This window comes from Cetorhinus maximus, chromosome 6 (genome assembly GCF_964194155.1).
Source record: "Cetorhinus maximus chromosome 6, sCetMax3.hap1.1, whole genome shotgun sequence".
In the NCBI taxonomy this organism is placed as follows: Eukaryota; Metazoa; Chordata; class Chondrichthyes; order Lamniformes; family Cetorhinidae; genus Cetorhinus; species Cetorhinus maximus.
In genome coordinates, this window is record NC_135884.1 from 26,478,529 (window position 1) to 26,498,395 (window position 19,867).

General features: G+C 41.3%; 1 protein-coding gene across 2 annotated transcripts in view; it reads left to right on the plus strand.

Annotated features, from left to right (window-relative positions):
* hdac11 (histone deacetylase 11) overlaps positions 1-18,525 on the plus strand; it is a 120,723-nt gene extending 102,198 nt beyond the window's left edge. For both annotated transcript variants that reach the window (XM_078543462.1, XM_078543463.1), the window contains exons 10-11: positions 12,708-12,886; positions 13,944-18,525. In XM_078543462.1, the coding sequence (XP_078399588.1) occupies positions 12,708-12,886; positions 13,944-14,108 (344 nt within the window). In that variant the 3' untranslated portion in view covers positions 14,109-18,525. The remainder of the gene's footprint in view (positions 1-12,707; positions 12,887-13,943) is intronic.
* The last annotated feature ends 1,342 nt before the right edge of the window (positions 18,526-19,867 follow it).

Genomic DNA, 19,867 nt, shown 5'->3' on the forward strand with positions numbered 1-19,867 from the left:
AGCAGGAGTAGGCCACTTAGCCCCTTGAGCCTGCTGTGCCATTCAATAAGATCATGGCTGGTCTGAATGTAACCTCAACCCCATGATCCTGCCTACCCCCGATAACCTTTCACCCCCTTATTAGGCAAGAATCTATCTAACTCTGCCTTAAAAATATTCAAAGACTCTGCTTTCACTGCTTTTTGAAGAAGAGTGTTCCAAAGACTCACAACCCTCTAAGAGGAAAATTTTCTCCTCATCTCAGTCTTAAATGAGTGACCCCTAATTTTAAAACAGTGACCCCTAGTTCTAGATTCCCTGACAAAAGGAAACATCCTCTCCACATTCACCATGTCAAGACCCCTCAGGACCTTAAATGTTTCAATTAAGTCACCACTTAGTCTTCTAAATTCCAGTGGATACAATCGTAACCTTTGTAGCCTCCTTACATCATCTTCACAATTTACTTTCCTACCCATCTTTTTGTTGTCAGCAAATTTAGCAACCATTTCTTCGTTCCCTTCATCCAAGTCATTTATATTAATTGTAAAAAGTTGAGGCCCCAGCACTGATCCCTGTGGCACACCACTCATCACATCCTGCCAACCAGAAAAAGACCCATTTATGCTAACTATCTGCTTCCTGTTAGTTAGCCAATCTTCTATCCATGCCAATATGTTACCCCCTTCACCATGAGCTTTCATTTTCTGCAACAGCCTTGGATATGGCACTTTATCAAATGCCTTCTGAAAATCTAAGTACAGCACATCCAGCGGTTCCCCTTTATCCACAGCACATGTGACTCCTTTGAGAAACTCCAATAAATTGGTTAAACATGATTTCCCTTTTACAAACCATGTTGACTCTGCCTGATTGCCTTGAATTTTTCTAAGTGCCCTGCTATAACACCTTTATAATAGCTTCTAATATTTTCCCTATGATAGATATTAGGCGAACTGCCCTATAATTTTTTGCTTCCTGTTTTTGAACAAAGGAGTTATATTTGCTATTTTCCAATCTAATGGAACCTTCCCCGAATCTAGGGAATTTTGGAAAATTAAAAGCAGTGCATCAACTATCTCACTAACCACTTCTTTCAAGACCTGAGGGTGAAGTCCATCTGGACCTGGGGATGTGTCAGCCCACACCCCCAACAATTTGCTCAATACCACTTCCCTGGTGATTGTAATTTTCCTGAGTTCCTCCCTCCCTTCCATTTCCTGATTTACAGCTATTTTCAGGATGTTACTTGTGTCCTCTAAAGTGAAGACCGAAGCAAAATATCTGTTTAATTCATCCGCCATCTCCCTACTTTTCATTATCCATTCCTCAGATGCACTTTCTTTAGGACCAATGCTCACTTTGTTAATTCTTTTCTTATTTAAATATCTATAGAAACTCTTACATCTTTATGTTACTAGCTAGCTTTCTCTCATACTCTAATTTTTCCCTCCTTATTAATCTTTGTCATTCTTTGCTGTTCTTTATATTCTTCCCAATCTTCTGACCTGCCACCCGTGTTTGCGTAATTATCTGCTTTTTCTTTAAGTTTGATACTGTCTTTGACTTTTTAAATTAAACATGGATGGTGGGCCCTCCCCTTGGAATTTTTCTTTCTCATTGTATATATTCTGTGTATTCTGAAATATCCCTTTAAATGTCTGCCACTGAACTTCTATTGACCTATCCCTTAATCTCATTTGCCAGTTCACTTTAGCCAGCTCTGCTTTCATGCCCTCTTAATTGCCCTTATTTAAGTTTAAAATACTAGTCTTGGATGTACTCATTTCTCCCTCAAAATGAATGTAAAATTCAATCCTATTATGATCGCTGCTACCTAGGGGTGCCTTCACTAGGAGGTTGGAGGTGTCAGCTGTGGCTCAGCTCATAGCACCCTCGCCTTTGAATCAGAGGGTTGTGGGTTCATGTCCCACTCCCGGAAACCAAGAACTGTGATTGTACTCGAAAGAGTTGCAATCTGTGACTGTTGATAACTCGAAAGAGTTTCACTAGGAGGTTATCAATTAATCCTATCTTGTTGCTCAATACCAGGTCTAGCATAGCCTGCTCTCTGGCTGGCTCCAGAATGTGCTGTTTTAAGAAACTATCCTGTAAACATTCTATGAACGCCTCATCAATGCTACCTTTGCCCATCTGATTTTTCCAGTCGATATGTAGATTAAAATCCCCCATGATTATTACTGTACCTTACTGGCAAGCTCCCATTATCTCTTCTTTTACTACCATGTAGTTACAATTAGGGGGCCTGTACACCACTCCCACAAGTGGCTTTTTGCCTTTATCATTTCTGAACACAACCCAAACCGCTTCTACATCCTGGTTTCCTGAACTTAGATCATCCCTCTCTAATGTGCTAATACCATCATTAATTAACAGAGCCACCCCTCCACCTTTTCCTAACTTCCCGTCCTTCCTAAATGTCACCTACCCTTCAATGTTCGGATCCCAATCTGTTATCCTGTAGCTATGTCTCTGTAATGGCTATCAAATCGTACTTATTTATTTCTATTTGCACTATCAGTTCACCTGTTTTGTTTTGAATGCTACGTGTTTAGATACAGAGCGTTTAGTTTTGTCCTTTTCTTATTTTTGTCGTGTCTAGCCTTATCTGCTGATTTACTCTTAGATTTGTACTCTCTGTCCCATCCTGTCACAGTCTGTTTATCATTTCCCATATTAAAACCTGTCTCTTTTGCCTTGTCTCGATTCTTTAGTTTACCACATCTTCCCAAATTTGATCCCTTGCCCCACTATTCAATTTAAAACCCTCTCTATTTCCCCAGTCAGGCGGCTTGGAGGTCACCAGCTCCAGCACGGTTCAGGTGCAGACCATCCAAACGGTACAGATACCACTTTCCCCAATAATGGTCCCAGTGCCCCACAAACTGGAACCCATTTCTCCCACACCAGTCTTCGAGCCACGTATTCATTTCTCTAATCTTATTTGTCCTATGCCAATTTGCACGTGGCTGAGGTAATAGTTCAGAAATAAATACCTTTGACATTTGGCTTCTTAATTTGGTGCCTAGCTCGTCATACTGACTATGCAGAGCCTCCTTCCTCATCCTGTCTATGTCGTTGATACCTACATGGACCATAATCACTGGATCCTCACCCTCCCACTGCAAGTTCTATGCCAGCCCTGAGCAGATGTCCTGAACCCTGGCACCGGCAGTAACAAAGCCGTCTGGACTCTTGCTCTTTGCTACAGAAAACAGTGTCAATCCCCCTTACTGCACTGTCCCATACTACATACCACTACATTCCTTTTTGCTCCCTCCACTTTTATGGCTTCCTGTACTACGGTGCCATGGTCAGTTTGCTCTTCCACTCTGCAGCCCCCACTCTCATCCAAACAAGCTGGGAGAACTTCAGACCTGTTGGAGAATTGTAGAGGCTCACACTCCTGCCCTCTGGGTCCCCTTACCTCCCTCACTCGCAGTCACACACTCCTGTCCCTGGCCACTGACCAAATCAAAAGACCCTACCCTAAGAGGTGTGACTGCTTCCTGGTAGAAAGCATCCAGGTAACTTTCCCCCTCCCTGATGTGTCATAGAGTCTTCAGCTCGGCCTCCAGCTCAATGACTCTGAGCCGAAGTTCCTCAAGCCGCAAACACTTACTGCAGACGTGTTTGCCCCGGATCACAATGTTATCCAGGAACTGACACATGCTGAAGCCTCGACACATCACCTATCCTACCACCCTTAATGTTTTAAATAATTATTTAATTATATTAATCACTTATTTATGTTGCTTTCTTATATGTTTTATTAACTTTACCACCAAATTGCGTACTATTTAAATCTTAAAGATAGAATAGAACTTACCCACTTACCAGATACTCACCAAACAGCTAGCTCCTTTTCCTGTAGTAGAGCAAGAACCAATTTCTATGGGGTGAGAAAAATAGAAAACGAATAACTCCTTCTCCCTCTTCACCGAACTCCTCTCTCACCAAACTTGAAGTCTTCACTCAGTCAGCTGCACTCTGCCCATTTAGCATATCGTGGCACCTCCCAATGTTCACGTGTATTATCCTGTAAAGTACTCATCACTTTTAAGCAATATTCATGGCCCATTGTTCCTGTTGAAGTTTCGCTCATGGATCCAGACCATCTCAGGTCCCACATAATTAATATGATCGTTTTTTTTTTTAACACTGGCCCAGGTAGGGAGTGCAGTAGCAATTTTTAATTGTACATTAAACAACACTGTGGAAACTTGAATTGATATAATTTCAAAAGCACATCTCAGAGATTCCATGAGAAGATCGAATTGGATCACCCTTGGATTTCTATTTTGGTGATAGTGTTGGTGCCAAGATTGGGAACCCACTAGCAATAGAAAGGGTTTATCTTGATCAAGAGAAACCAGATTTTTACTCCAACCATTTTGTAGTTCACAAAGGGGCAGGAGAACTCATAGGGCTTGATTTTCATGACCCTGCCAGGGGTCCCAGTGGGGGGACACATAAAATAGGGCAGGTGCCAACTCCACCACCTTCCCACCAACCCTCATAATACAAGGAGTGGGTGAGCACCAAATTCGGTAACCCATCCACCATCTTTCGAAAGCTTTTTTAAAAGGGCGGGAAGGAAATGGAGTTGCTAACTTTGGGGGGTGCCCTTAGCACATCGGGGGGCAACCTAATAAAATAGTACCCCTCCCTTTCACTCCTACTCTGCCTACTCTGTAAAACATACCACCCCCACACCATTTCCTAAACTGCCCAAACACTCCATGCCTAAGACTTACCTTGCTCTGGGATCCATGGGCTGCCTTCTTGAGACTGGTTGCAGTCCTGGCAGTGCCCACTAATGTGCTCTTGGTGCTGTCGGGCATGCTGAAGCTGCCGACCAATTGGATTGGCTAGCAGCTGCTGAGGGCGGGACTTCCTGCCCAGTGAGGGGTGGAGGTCCCATACTGCACCAGGTTAGCCTGCCCGCAGCGCGTTATGGCTGCAAGGTGGGCTGGTGTGGAGCGGGTTGGCTCCATGCTGACTTTGTTTCCCCCCCCCCCCCTGTAAAATACTGCCTGTAGGTACAGCACCAAAGGTCACCATTTGGCCTATTGTACGGTCTGGCTATTTGAAGAAGCTATCCAATCTATAACAACTCACTGCATTAAAAAAAAGGCTGCATTTGCTGCCAATGCCGTGCATGCGCAGTTGTACTGTTTTACTCCATGATATCATTGCAAGCGATGGAGCAGGCAGCAGCCAGTGCAGTGGTGCTCATCAAACAGCTATTAAAGACATTGATAACACAAGCCTCACCTTCTCCGAGTCGGTGGTGTGGAGGGGAGGAATGGATCAGGAGGGGAGGCTTCTGATCCACCCGGTGACGGCCACAATTCCGGATTATCCATATCCATATCCCAGCTTTAGAGCTCAGAGGGTTCTTCCAGTTGGGTCTTATTCAGACCCTGAAGCTGTTCACCCGTTTCCTGAGCCCCCGGCGGGTGGGCAGTTGGGGCGTGGCCTCCCCACAGTTTCTGACTGTCTTGCGCCGGAGCTTCTTCCCCTTAACCTGGGCCCATCACAGGGAAGAAGCCCCAGAGCTGCAAACGCGGGAGATGGAGGCTGTAATCCAGGATTGCGGCCTCCACTGGGTGGATCAGAAGCCTCCCCTCCCTCCCCATCCCGATCGTGCCCGGACTGCCTAGAGGCCGCGGGGCTCAGAAGCTGGGTGAACAGCTTCAGGGTCTGAGTAAGATCTAACTGGCACTGTGTCTTTTGCAAATGACAAGTGCGCATGTGCAGACGGTATCAGCAGCCATCTTATGTAGGCAGGAAACACTGTTTAAAAATTGTTCTCCTTATGCTGTCTCTGATTCTTGTGCCTGTTTGCTTAAATCTGTGCTATCTGACTATCAACCCTTCTGCCACTGGAAACCTTTTCTCCTTAATTACTCTGTCAAACACCTTCGTGATTTTGAAAACTTTTAAATATTCCATTGGGCCTGTTTCTGTGCTGTAAATTCTATGTTAATGGTTTTCTGCTAAGTCAGTTAGTCCCAGCTTGTTAATGTCCTGTGCATTTGGAATAAGTCCAATGTCAATGTAATGTTCATTTAAAACTTTAATACTAATTGGGTACAATTGTAGATAATTCAGTCTTTCATAATCAATGTGCAGCTGGACATTGAGGGAATCATCCTTTTGGCTTACTAATTTATCCAGTTTGGAAATTGTACCCGCTGCTTTTTAATTGTGACTTTAATTTCGTCCTTCATTAGCTAATGTCCACACCATTCAACACTTTTCAATATATGAGTTTAATTTTCTTGCATGTAGAAAGTACATTGTTAGAATTAGAGCTTTTGAATTAGAGGCAAAAGATTTTTGTTTTGTGTTCTCTTTTGTCAGAGTTATAAATAAGATAAGATGATCTTCCTTCATCCGGATCTTCAGCTTTGTGTAATGGTCTTTCCTTATGTGAGTTTCTGCTTATTGTCTGTGTACACTGCGGGGACGAGGAGCTCCTAGTTCTGGCACTGTTCTATCCACAGCTGGTTATCTTCTTGCTATGATGTTGCGTAACACACATTCAACAGGAACTGTCGCTGTGGAGTCTTCATTTTGACACCGTCCTGCAATATCTGTAGGAGTTGGAATGCTGTTTGCTCTCCAAGGCTGGTATAATGTTGTGGGTGGTTTACTTAAAAGATTGCAGATGCTGACTCTTACTAAATTTACTTCTAAATTTTTCTTTAGTTGCTTGCAGTTTAGAAGTTCTATATTACATTCTGTCACCACTGGCCTTGTGAAGTTTCCCAAATCCAAATTGTCAAACTACAAGGTTTCTAATTTATGATTTCCTGTTAAATTAAACTTTCATTAAAAAAAGGCTGAAATATAAATGGTCTGTGCAAGTTTCTATATCTTTGGCTATTATCCATGGAATTGTGGAAAATTTAACGTGAGAAAGAGGAGAACTAAGGCCAGAATTCTACCTTTGGTGTGCAGGTGTGTGCCCAAAATGCCTGGACGTAACATGATGTGCGATGACGTCGGGCGTGCATCCCAATGTCATTGCGCTGTCTCGTGATATTTCATTCGGCGGGCACGTGCCGGAGTCGGCTGTGCGCCCGCCGATAATTGAAAGGCCTATTAAGGAGCATTAACAAACTAATTAACTTCAAATTTACGCTGCCCGTCCAACCTCACGGCGAAATGGCCAAGCGGCCTTTACATTTTTTAGGAAACCTCATCCACAGGCGAGATGAGGTTTCCTAAAGCTAATACAAATGAAATAAAACCTTTAGCTCCATGCCTCGGGGGAGATTGAAGTGCTCTTTTGCCCGCCAGGCCCGGCCCTCCCTTCTCCCCCTGCCCGCACAGGCAGCGCTCAGTGCCGCCGCTCACCATCGACGCAGGGCAGGCCTCAATTGGTCCGCCCGTGTGAAACCGCGGTGCGGAGCCGATCGCGGGCGGTGGTCGGCTCCTTGACCGTCCCCGCCGAGCCTGCCCGCCGAGGGCAAAATTCAGACCTAAGAGCTTTTGATGTGGGGGTAAAGCTGTTTATTTTCCACTTTTTGAAGAATTTTGTTCTTTTCTGCACTTTAGAGTAAAGAGATTATTATTGAATTTCTAATCAAATTAAAATAGACAGCACAGCTGCTTTACATTTATGTAGTGGAATCTGGTCTGTGCATTCAGTAGCAGCAGCTTAGTCTCCATTAGTTGAGTAACATTTGAATGGAAATGAAAATCAGCTGGTTCCCATAACTGGCTGTTCATCCAGCGTTGCGTCCAGGCGGCAAGCTGAACACCTACCTCCGAATCTTCTAATCTATAACAAAACAAATGCTTTGATTTTTGCAAACTCTCAACCCAATGATGTTTCGGTTTCTGCAGCCTTCGAACCAATCCTTTAATCAGTTCAACACCCCAGAAATAGTCAAAGTGACATCTGTGATCAAATAATGTGAGACAGTTGGAAACCTTTTTAAACACATGAAGCCGTGCTAATTTTCAGAATGACAGACATAATACCAAAACTAATGACTGTTTCTCTGGAAAAGCGAGGGTTAACAAGCGTGTACTCTTAAGAACGCAACTATAGCTGCAAACCTCAGTGATAATCGATTTCAACTTAAAAGGATCAGCAAAGACCAAACATGAAAATGTCGCAATGTATTAGAATACAACGCACATTAAATACTGTTATCTGCTTGTATAATGTTTCATAATTGGTAGCACATTCATAGCCCTTATTATTATTATTATCAATTACAATTTAAAAGCTATTGTAAATTTAGTTGTCACCTGTAGATTTAGAAGGAAAGAAAGCGCTTTCATTTACATTGTACCTTTCAAGTTCTCAGGAATTCCCAAAGTACTTAACAACCAACTAAGTACTTTTAATATAAAAGCAGAAAACTGCAGATGCTGGAAATCCAAAACAAAACAAAAACAAAAATACCTGGAAAAACTCAGCAGGTCTGGCAGCATCTGCGGAGAGGAGCACAGTTAACGTTTCGAGTCCGTATGACTCTTCAACAGAAGTACTTTTTAAAGTGTAATTGCTGTTGTAACATATGGCAGCCAATTTGCACACAATGAAGTCCACAAATGGCAGTTGGAACATAGGAACAGGAGTAGGCCATTCAGCCTCTCCAGCCTGCTCTGGCATTCAGTCAGATCCTAACTGATCTGTATTCTAACTTCAACCACCCATCTTGGCTCCATCTCTCTTAATACACTCGATTAGCAAAAATCCATCAATCTCAGATTTAGAATTCTTAATTAAATTAACGTCTACTGCTTTTTGTGGGAGAGAGTTCCACAATCCTACCACCCTTTGTGTGAAGAAGCACTTATCAGCTTCTCTCCTGAATGACCAATGAGATGAATGACTGGGTAACCTGGTTTTAATGATATTGACTAAGGATTAAATGGTGTGCAGGACATCAGGGGAACTCCACTGCTCCTCTTCAAATAGTAGCCGTAGGAACTTTTATGCCACTAGAACAGTCAGCCCGGGGGCTGCAGTTTGATGTCTTAACTGAGAGACGGTGGCTGGAATTTTATTCCCCTGCATTAGGCACGTAAGGAGGCGGGCAGACCTGAAAATTTGACAGGTTGGCGCTGAGATTGATGCTCTGCACCTTCCCACCTTCATTGGAAGTAAGTTCTGGGAGGGACGGCACATGGCCGATGTTCCCACCCTGCCTGCAATTGCGTCCCTTAAATGGCCAATTAATGACCACTTGAGGGCTTCTTCCTACCTCTGCTGCAATCCTCACAGCTCCAGGTGGGCCTGCTGACATTCGGCCTGCATGACATATAAAAGTGTGTGTTTCAGCTGGTGGCGGTGGGGCGGTGGTGGGGGGGGGGTGGTGTTCTCTCGATATGTCTAATCTGTGCATGATTGAGGACATGGACGTTATGGCTGACAGCCACCCCCGCCCTTGCTGCTGACCCCGATGCCCGTGTCCCCCACCCTGTGAAACCTCCCCCCTCCCCTCAACAGCACCTACTTTTTCCCCGGGGGTCGCTCTGTGATCCTGGGACTGCGGGGGGCCGGTTTTGTTTCGGCAGCAGCCACGGCTGCTTCAGTAGCACTGCCGAGTGCCAGAGCAGACAGTCTCTGATTGGCTAGCAGCCCTTGGCAGGTGGGAGGTTGCCTTCCAAGGTCCTCAGTCTGGGAGAAGGGTTGCTGCTGTCCACTTAATTGCCTGACGGGCAGATGATACGCCGGGTCTTTCTCCTCAGAGTCAGCATGGGTGGCTCACCACTTTTTCAGGCAGCATGTGAGATACTCGCAAGGATGGAAGATTCTGCCTGGTATCTCGGACATTGTGCCTCAGTGATAGCTAATGTGGTCAAGTTTTTGGAGTAGAGCTGGAAACCACAACCTTTTGACTCAGCTGAGCATGTGACCACTGAGCTAAACCTGACAGTGATTATTTAGCAGTAATTATAACCTGCACCTAAGAGTTACCATGGGTTAGGACACAATCATTTTGCCCCTGTCTGGATATCAGCCCAAGTAGCAGCAGCTTTTTGACAGATTCCATTGGCCGGATTTAAGAGGGCGCAGTAAACCCCACCCCGGCCCCGGCCCTGGCTAAAAAGTCGGTGGGGCGGGGAGGTGGAGAGCCTGCCCACTCTCCCGATGCCTGTCCTGCAGACATGTAATGCTGGAAGCAACATTAAGTGGTTAGAGACGGGACTTCCACCCCTCAGTCAGGAGGAAATCCTGCCTTAGAGAGATGTCGGCCAATTGTATGGCTTGCAGCTCTGTAGTCCCAGCAGCGCCACCGGGAGTGGTGGCCACTGCTGGGACTACTGGAAGTCCCACCTTGCCAAGGATACCAGACTAACAGGCAAGTCCAGGGTCTCGCTGCAGCCAGGCTGGCAGACGAAGGGGCGAGGGGGTTGGCAGGCTGGGTTTGAGAGGTCAAAGTGAGGGTTAAAGTTTGGGGGGTGGGGCTGTGTGTATGTCCTTGGCAAGGGAGTGCCTCCGATGGGCCCAGGCAGCCTGGAAAGAAGCCCCCCCCCCCCACCCCTCCTCCTTGCCCAGCACCTGCCTGGCTTCCTGACTGCGGTGGGCCTCCCTCTGCCGCAGGTGGCGGGATGGGGCCCTTAATTGGCCATTAGTTGACCACTGAAGGGCCTCAGTAGGCCCAAGGGTGGGGATCTGCCTAAGGCTGGCCTGTTTAATTGCGTTGGGGGGCGGGGATGGACAGACACGTGGCAGGCACAGCATCCACTGGATTTTAGGTGCCGCTATCACCCACCCCCCTCCAGCCTTCAAACCTGCTGGCAGGGAAGCGTATAATACAGCCCCCATTTTGTACATCTATCGATACTGTATTAGCTCTCTGAAAATCATTATGCAAACAAAATAATAAACTGCAGTATATAAACAGCAGCAGCTACCCGCAATGAAATATAAAAAGGTAAGGCAGAGGAACAGTAGGAGTCATTTTGGGTTTCTTATAAATTGTTTAATTTAATGAATCAATCACTGAAGCAATTTTGTGCACTATCCAGCGTTACTCAATCTACCCCAGTGATCAGGCCTTGGATTTCCTTCAACTTTACCATGCAAAAATAATTTTGAGCCCTGCTTTCTACTCATCTGAGGGCACCACTGTGGCATCATTGCTTCCATTCCAGACTGACGGAGTTGCCACTGGATAATACAATGGTTTCTAATGATTGTTGTTTAGGAACCCTGAGACTTTATCTCTCAGCCTGTGAGGAATAGCTCTTAGCTAGCAACAACTTTAACAATGACAACATGTATCCATATAGCGCTTTTCATGTGATAAAACATCCCAAGGTGCTTCGCAAAGGCATTATAAACTAAAATATGACACTGAGCCACACTAGGTGATATAAGATCAGATGCTTAAAAGCTTGGTCATGGAAGTAGGTTTTAACAAATGTCTTAAAGGAGGAAATTGAGGTAGAAAGAGATGGATAGGTTTAGGGCCTTGACAACTGAAGGCACAGCCACTGAAGATGGAGTGATTAAAATCAGCCATGCTCTGAAACTGAAATTAGAGGAGGGCAGATATCCCAGAGGGTTATAGGGTTCCAAGAGATTGCAAAGATAGGGTGGGACCAGGCCATAGAGGGATTTGAAAACAAGGATGAGAATTTTAAAATCAAGGCATTGTTTAAGCAGGAGCCAGTGTAGATCAGCAAGCACCAGGGTGATGGGCATGAGTTAGGACATGGGCATCAGAGTATTGGATGACCTCAAGTTTACAGAAAGTAGAATGTGGGAGGCCGGCCAGGAGTACAGTTGAATAGCTAATCCTCAAGGAAGAAAGGTGTAGATGTGTTTCAACATTCAGCAGCAGAAAAGCTGAGGCAGCGGCAGAGAGTGGCGATTCTCAGTCGTAGAAATAGTAGGTCTTGGTGACAGTGTGGCTATGTAGTTGGTTGAAAGCTCATCACTGGGTCAGTTATGACACCAACGTTGTGAATAGCCTGGCTCAGCCTCAGACGGTTGCAAAGGGCAAGGGATGGAATCAATGGCAAGGGAGTGGAATTCATGGCGGGGTCCAAAGACAGCCTTCAGTCTTCTCAATATTTAATTGGAGGAAATTGCTGCTCATCCGGTATTGCATGTCGAATAAGCAATCTGGCAAGTTAGAAGGAGTGGAGAGATCTAGAGAGATGGTGGTGAAGTAGAGTTGGGTGTTGTCAGCATACAGGTAGAAGCTAACTTGATGTTTTTGGATGCTATTGCCGAGGGGCAACATGTAGATGAGAAATAAGTGGGGCTAAGAGCTGTTTTGGCACTGTGGCAGTGGTGGCAGTTTTATTGGAGGGAACTAAGACCAATGGACTCAATTTTGTATCTATGTTCTTTGTATTGGAGTGGTGAAGCTCATCATTTCACTATTTAGGAAAATAACTGAATAATAATTAGCTTAAGATAAACTTTGGTGTAACAATTATTTTTGTTACATAACATTACATTTCTCATGAACAATTTTTGAAATCAAGGTATGATCTTCCGTGTTCTAATATTTCTTAGCAACAGTAATTTGTCATTGAAATATCTTTGCATTTTCTGTCTGTATGGATAAGATAATTGTTTACACACTATTTAAGTAAATAACTGTAGGCTGGATTTTGATTCATAGTGTTTGCCTCACGGTGCATAAAATTTATTTCCTGTAGAGTTAACTGTGGAATAATTGATTGCCTTAAATAGTTTATTCATGAATTGTTACCAGGAGCCATCAAGTGGAAAATTGAGCTGGACTGGGACACAGAGGATTCAGAGTATCTGCAGAAAGTGGAAACACATATGTCAAAAGCATTGCAGGAAGTCACTCCAGACATCATCGTGTACAACGCAGGCACTGACATCTTAGATGGTGATCAACTGGGAGGTTTGGCTATTTCAACTCAGGTTCGTAATACAAATTCAGGGTAATCCAGATGTTTGTGCTTTGTATTAGTGAAAGCACTTCAACAACAAGTTATGCCTTAAATTTTAAATATGCAACATGTTCAAATGTATGTAAACTTAATTAAACAATGGTGAATGAATGTATTTTACCTTGTGGAAGATTTGAAGGAATGTTTTGTTATACCTGCTTGTCCAAAAGGTTCAGTTCTATTTATGTCTATTCCAGAAATGTCATTAGTTTGATCAAATGGTGTATTTAATTCCGACTTCACTATTGTGCAATGTTTACTTCACTGTCATTTCTGCAAGATTTGGCTTTTTTCTCTTGCCCGGCTAAAATAAATTAAAACAAGTCAAACGTTTCTAGTTAGATTTATTCAGGTAAACTACTGTAGCAGTACAACTTTTTGCACTCTGATAACTGGTATGTAAATGATACGCAAGAGGAAAATAACAGTTACCATTTTAAAAGGAACAGTTCATTTATATAAAACAGTATTTACTATAAATTTAGATGCACATATTTTGAAACTTTTTAGTCTCAAATATTTTTATGTATGATTTGTAAATAAATAAGCATACAAAATATGTTCAGATTAACTAGAAAAATACTTATTGCTTCAGTACTCAATTGTCCCTTGTATTTACTAAAGACTTTATCATAGAATTTAATTCTGGCAATTTTAACATTACGTTTAATGTCACTTTAACTTTCTAAAATAATGTGATTCATAATTGCGCTGTGCTGAAGAGGTATAGTTATATTTATTACATAAAAAGGCAATTGCTGCTGAAAACATGAATATAGATTTTTGTTTGTAACCATCTTTTGATGTTTTTGCTAGAAACTCAGTAGTTACAATGGGGAGACATTTACCATATTAAAATTAAGTTGTGGGATAACGTGTAACTATTTCATATTTTCATCTTATTGCTCTCTTTTTGGGGGGGGAGTGATGAAAACGTTTTGTTGACATCTTATATTTAGTAATGATAGAAAAACAAACTACTGTCTGTTCTTATGACATCGATCTCCTAATTCATTTTTCTTAATTAGGGAATCATTAAAAGAGATCAAAGAGTCTTTGAGGCAGCCCGCAAGCGTAAGATACCCATCCTGATGGTGACATCTGGAGGCTACCAAAGGTCTACAGCTCGGATCATAGCTGATTCTATTCTTAACTTGCACCATTTGCAACTAATAGACCAGAGGTTGCTTTAGGTGAAATGGATGACTCTTAATATTTCTAATACACAAATCTGTATCAGCTGCAACGCCACCACTATCAATGCAAAGAACTTCTATTAGTTTGGGGAAAAATGTAATTTAAATGCTAAAGTAACAATGTTCTATAATCTGACTAAAGAAAATTATAAATGTAGATAAGGTAAAGAAATAAATAGGTTTACAATACTATTAAAGTCTTAAAGGAACATTCCTCTCAGGTGCAATAAAGACATGAAATTTTTAAATTCATAATAGATATCCACATGGCTGTGTGAAGAATCTAAAGAAATATAAATTTTCAAATAAAATATTTAGCTCAGCACACCCCAATTCTTGAATGATTACATGTAAAAATTTGAAAGTCTTTTCCACTCTCATACTAGGTATTAGTCATACGACAATTGAAACAGAGTGGTGTATCAATGTGATAATTAAAAGTAATCACTATTCTCACTCTATTGTACTGAAAACAGAGGATATGATGACATTATTTGGGAAGAATATAATTCAGATTGTTTTGTAACAAATATAGTTGCAATTATTAGAGAAAATTGTTAACTGCTGAAATATCCTGGAAAATTGGATCACATTACTATAATAATTTATTTTATTGCACAGCAATCCATTTGTAAAGGAATGTGCCTTTAAATACAAGGTGTCTAGTTTTCTGTTCTCAGTTTCTGGCTGAAAATGTTCTTGTATTCTTGTATGATGGTGTTATTCATAATGAATATCTTTCTGTTATGGCCTACAGAAAGTATTTTGTACTGTAGATTAACGTGGAATTTAAATAACTAAATGCACCACTTATATTTTATCTAATTTAAATACTATTGGAGCACGACTACAATATTTTCTGATGCTTATTCATTATTATCTGACACAAAGGGCCGAATTTTCATCTGGGTGCGGAGGAGCATTATTGTGTGTGAATGGCCACACTGATTTTTGGAGGATATCCGATTTTCCTCCGCATTCTGTCCCGTTCCATTTTCCCTTGGCCTTTTTGCCAGTTGGAAATGCCTAGTGTGCAAAATGCACACGCACTCCCGCTGAGCTTGGGTTCCCCATTGGGGAGGAAAATTAGGTTTCCTCGCACATACTATTTCGTCTGGTGGTGTGGGGTTGTGGAAGCCCATTAAAAGTATGCCAGGTTTGAGAGTTTGTGAAGAAAAGGGAAAACCTGCTGAGGAGTCGAGAGCATTCTGAAAAGTTAGTATAAAATATTGTGGCACCTTCAAATGTCACTATCAGCTGCTGCATTGTAATGTAGATGCGTTTTTAATGCAGTGAATCATCATAGTGATCTGTCCTGCAAAGGTAAGTTGACCCTTACATTGATCAGCATTGTATAGATTTTCACATGCATTACAGTACTTTCCCAATGGAGGAAGTACCATAATGTATTAAAAAATGTTTTTAAAAAAAACCCCTCTGCTGTCATGTTTTTGTGCTCAAATTTAATTGGACTGGCAGATCTGGCTGTTTTTTCAAAAACAAAACTGCTTCTGAAGATAGAAGAAATGTCTGCCCTTTTTTGCCTCCATTAATTGACAGGCACTCTGATCTGAAATGGATATCTGTTCTGGCAGTGGAGCTGGAAGCTTTTGTTATGACAGCTGTTCAATTATGAATGCTTGTCTGGGATTCAAAAACTTCAGCTCAGCAAGTGGCCTTATTGATCCAAGAACTATTGAAACATTTATGAGCCTGTAATAACAATATATCTTTGATGTGTTTTCTTGTTTGTTTACAAATGTTATAGGCACTTAAAGGATTACAATTTTTTGGTCCAGTTTCAATGATAATGAATTTGAATTCAGGGATTTCTTAGATTGTTAGAGGTTTAATGGTTTTCCAATGATTTTAAAATAATTCTCATTGCTATTGCATGGCTCCTGAGAACTGTACATAGTCCATACTGGGTGAGTGGCTATGGAGGATACATAGAGGTGGCATGGGGAATATGTGTGGCATGGGGGAATCTGAGGGGGCATGGGTTGGCATCTGGAATGTGAGGTGGCATGGGGATGGGTGGGCAGGTGAGGGGAGGTTTAGGGGGCCTTTAAACAATGCCAGTAGCTGGGCTGCTATGTTGGAGAACCAAAGTGGGTCTTCTAACCTGTCTGCCTCCGTACCCACCCACCACATGCACTCCATCACAGCTAGTAAAATTACTGGTGAACTACACGTGGGTTGGGTGGACACTTGGCAAGCTGTGAAAGTGCGCAGGTTGCTTTTTTCCGAGCCCTGGTGAAAATTCAGCCCTACATGTGTCTTTTATTGATAAGTTGAAAAGCTTGCATTTTATTGCTAACTTATCTAAAATCTGAGGATTCCTTTGTTGTGTTTTGTGAAATTGATCTTATTAATAAAGCAGCAGACAGCATAAGAATGGTAAGAAAAATTAAGCTAGTGTAAACGGGTGACCGATCTGCGACTGCCAGTTTTTTGGTGGAAGGCAAAATCTCCCCTTTTCAAGTTGTAGGAAATCATGCTTAAATGGTACTATTGAATAATGTGCCCATTTCTGGTCATCAGAAGAAAAATGTCTGGAGATGACATAGAGAAGAATCTCAAGACAAAATAGGACTGAGTTGTGAGGAAGGTCTGGAGAAGTTTTTGAGATGGGGTGATTGAAATGGGACCGCATTCAGGCATCTAAGCTCATAAGTGATGTAGAAAAGGGAAATGTGCAATATTAGCTTCAAATTAGACTTTGGTAAAGGGGTAAAAAGAGGTATATTCAAATGAAGAAAAAAATTGGATAGAAAAAATGAACTTGTATTTTTATAGATACTTTCATGACCTCAGGACATCGCAAAGCACTTGTCAGTGAAGTCGTGTTGAAATTTAGGAAGAAGTTTGGACTGATTTCGGGAAGTTTTTCTTTACACACAGACTGAATAACATATAGAGTAGACTTCTGGTTTGGACAGTGGGGAAAGCAAAGCCTGGAAGCATTTAAGAAATGTCTGAGTGTTGTAATAGTGACATGGCAGCAGAGCGTTAGGGAGAGACTGAAGTTTTTTTCTGAGTGGGTGTTTCAGGATTGGCTAACCGCTGTGCCCAATTCATATCTATCTTGGGTTTTATAAAGAAGCAAGATATAAAATGTAAAATTGTGCCTGGGAACATTTCGCACTTTATCCTTCTGGTGAGGAACCTGACACATTAATGATGCAAATTGGAAATCCAGACAATAACTATCCAAAAAGGGGTTTAGTTAAAAGCTTGTAAAATATTGTAAGGTTTTCAAGTGCCCCCTACTTGATACCTGAGTTTGAAGTCCATTGTTGACTGACATTCACAGTCTGGCTTCTATCTTTCAGAAAGTAAGTTTACCTAATCTCGGTGTAATTATCTAAATATAGAAGGGAATTGGGTGATGAATCACTTTTACACTACAGAGAAAATGCTTCCTGATGCATTTAAGGGAAAGTTAATACTTGAGGGAGAAAGGAAATAGAAGGACATGTTGATAGGGTGAGATTATGTAAATAGAGTGGGAGGAGGCTTTTGTGGAGCATAATCACCAGGTTAATGGCACATATCTGTTCTGTAAATTCTGTGTAATATTTTGTAAGGATGTGGCTATGTCCAAGGGCTAGAATAAATAACCTGATTTGATTGAAGAGGACATCGCAGGTTGTGTATGCTGATTTGAGAATGCCATGAAAATAGGACAAAAAATAACAAGGTAACAAGTTTTCTAAGTGTTAGTTAATTTTCTTTTAATTTAAGCCTGATGAATGTGATCTCAGCTTACTAAAGTCAGTCTCCATTATAACACTAGGCATGTGGATTGAAGCCTTTTGAGGATATTGAAATCTAATGAAAATAAACTGGTATTATTATATTTTTCTTCGAAAACGTAAACTTTTAATGTAGAAGAGAGATGCTAAATAAAAATATGTATTTGATTTATTACTAGGTTTCAGTTTTAAAAATTGTAACTGTTTCATGAAGATATTATCAATTGAATGTTGGGCTGGATTTTGTGGTTGCAATGATGGCAAAACTGTCAATGGCAAAACTGTCAATGGCAACCTGTGGAGTGTTCACATACACGGTGAAATGCAGAAAATTGAAATTGCTATCAGTGAATTCTCATTTCTCCACAGTATGCGCTGTGGAAGTCCTCACAGATGAAAATCATTAGAAATCACTGAATTGATGTGAACTTCCTCTTTTTATGTTATTATTCTTGCTGTATAAATGCTTAAAAAGTTATGACTTGTTGAATGAGATGTAACTGAGTTTTTAACTATGTACTAAGTCACAATTATTGTTGAACAACTGCTCTCATCCTGAAAAACTAATTTTATATTTGCGGAATGTCAAATTTCTCCATTCCATTATAAAAATGCACAGATTTTTAAATAATAAACAAACCTTTTTAAAATAATAATTTTTATGGTATTTCAGCCTCTACCTTAATACTATGTGTATGTCCAAATCTCTTTTTCGCTCTGTGTAAAAGTACAAAAAGTAGTTGACAAAACCGGCTTGTTACTTCCTGGTTTGTGTCTGTGAGAATTCTTCAGAGTGACTGCCTGCTTAGTCTACTTGATGATGTCACTGTTGCTAGATGCCAAGCATCTCCTTGACTTTGCACTAGAGGGGAATTAATGGCAGACAAGGTGAAACCTAGGCTACATAGCTCATTAGATCTTGATAGGCCATTTTCCTTTAGGCTTGTAGCGAGTGCCGTTACTTCACCTCCAACTGTGAAATCCAGGCCAATATGTTTGGTTCTGAATGCCCTGCTTAAACTCTATTGTTCGTGACTAACAATCGTTTGAGTGTATTTTTCTACTACTGCAAGAAGTCAAGCAATTTGACATTAAAATTGAAACAAATGAGGCTGAGTTGCAGCATTGTTTTGAGTACTTCTATTGTATTCTGTTGATAGATTGTAAAGGTTTGCTTGCCTGTTGATGAATGCTCTGTAAATTAACAAAGTGATATTATTATGAATTCTGCTCTATTTATTAAGAAGCAGTTTATTTTTCTGGTAGAGTTACTCTTTTTGGTAGCTGAATTTGTTTACAGTTGCCCACAATGCTCATGATTGAAGTCCCAAGTTTTGTCATGTGCCATTTAACCACTATCTTTCAGAATACATTACTTTTTATAGCTAGTGATATATTTGGTTTATAGAAGTCACTTATCCTAATGATTTGTTGTTGACATTTATTTATTTGTTTGTTTACCAAAGGTTTTACAGATTGATGGAAATTATGATTTGTTAAATTGTAACTTTTCACTGCAAACTTTTCTGTAATTGTGACCCTGGATTTAATCCTGTATATTAACCAATGACTGACCAAATACCACAATGAAAAACAGAATAATATACTTATTTTTAATAATCTGGGGTGGTACATTTGATATTTAGTTGATAATCTCACTATTTGTTTTATAAGACCCAAGTTATAAGCACTGATTGATGACTATCATGGTAAGCATCATATCAAATAACTTGCATTGGAAATATCTTGTCAAAATCTTGATCTCATCTGAATGTAACATTACTTGACTTTGGTTCAGGTCCACGAATGTAGTGCTTTATCATGATGAGAAATTTGACTATTTTATTTATCCTTGGGATGTGAGCATCGCTGGCAAGGCCAGCATTTATTGTCCACCTTTAACAGGTGGCGGTGAGCCACATGTGGCTGAGTGACTTGCTCGGCTATATCAGAGGGCATTTAAGAGTCAATCACATTGGTGTGGGTCTGGAGTCATAC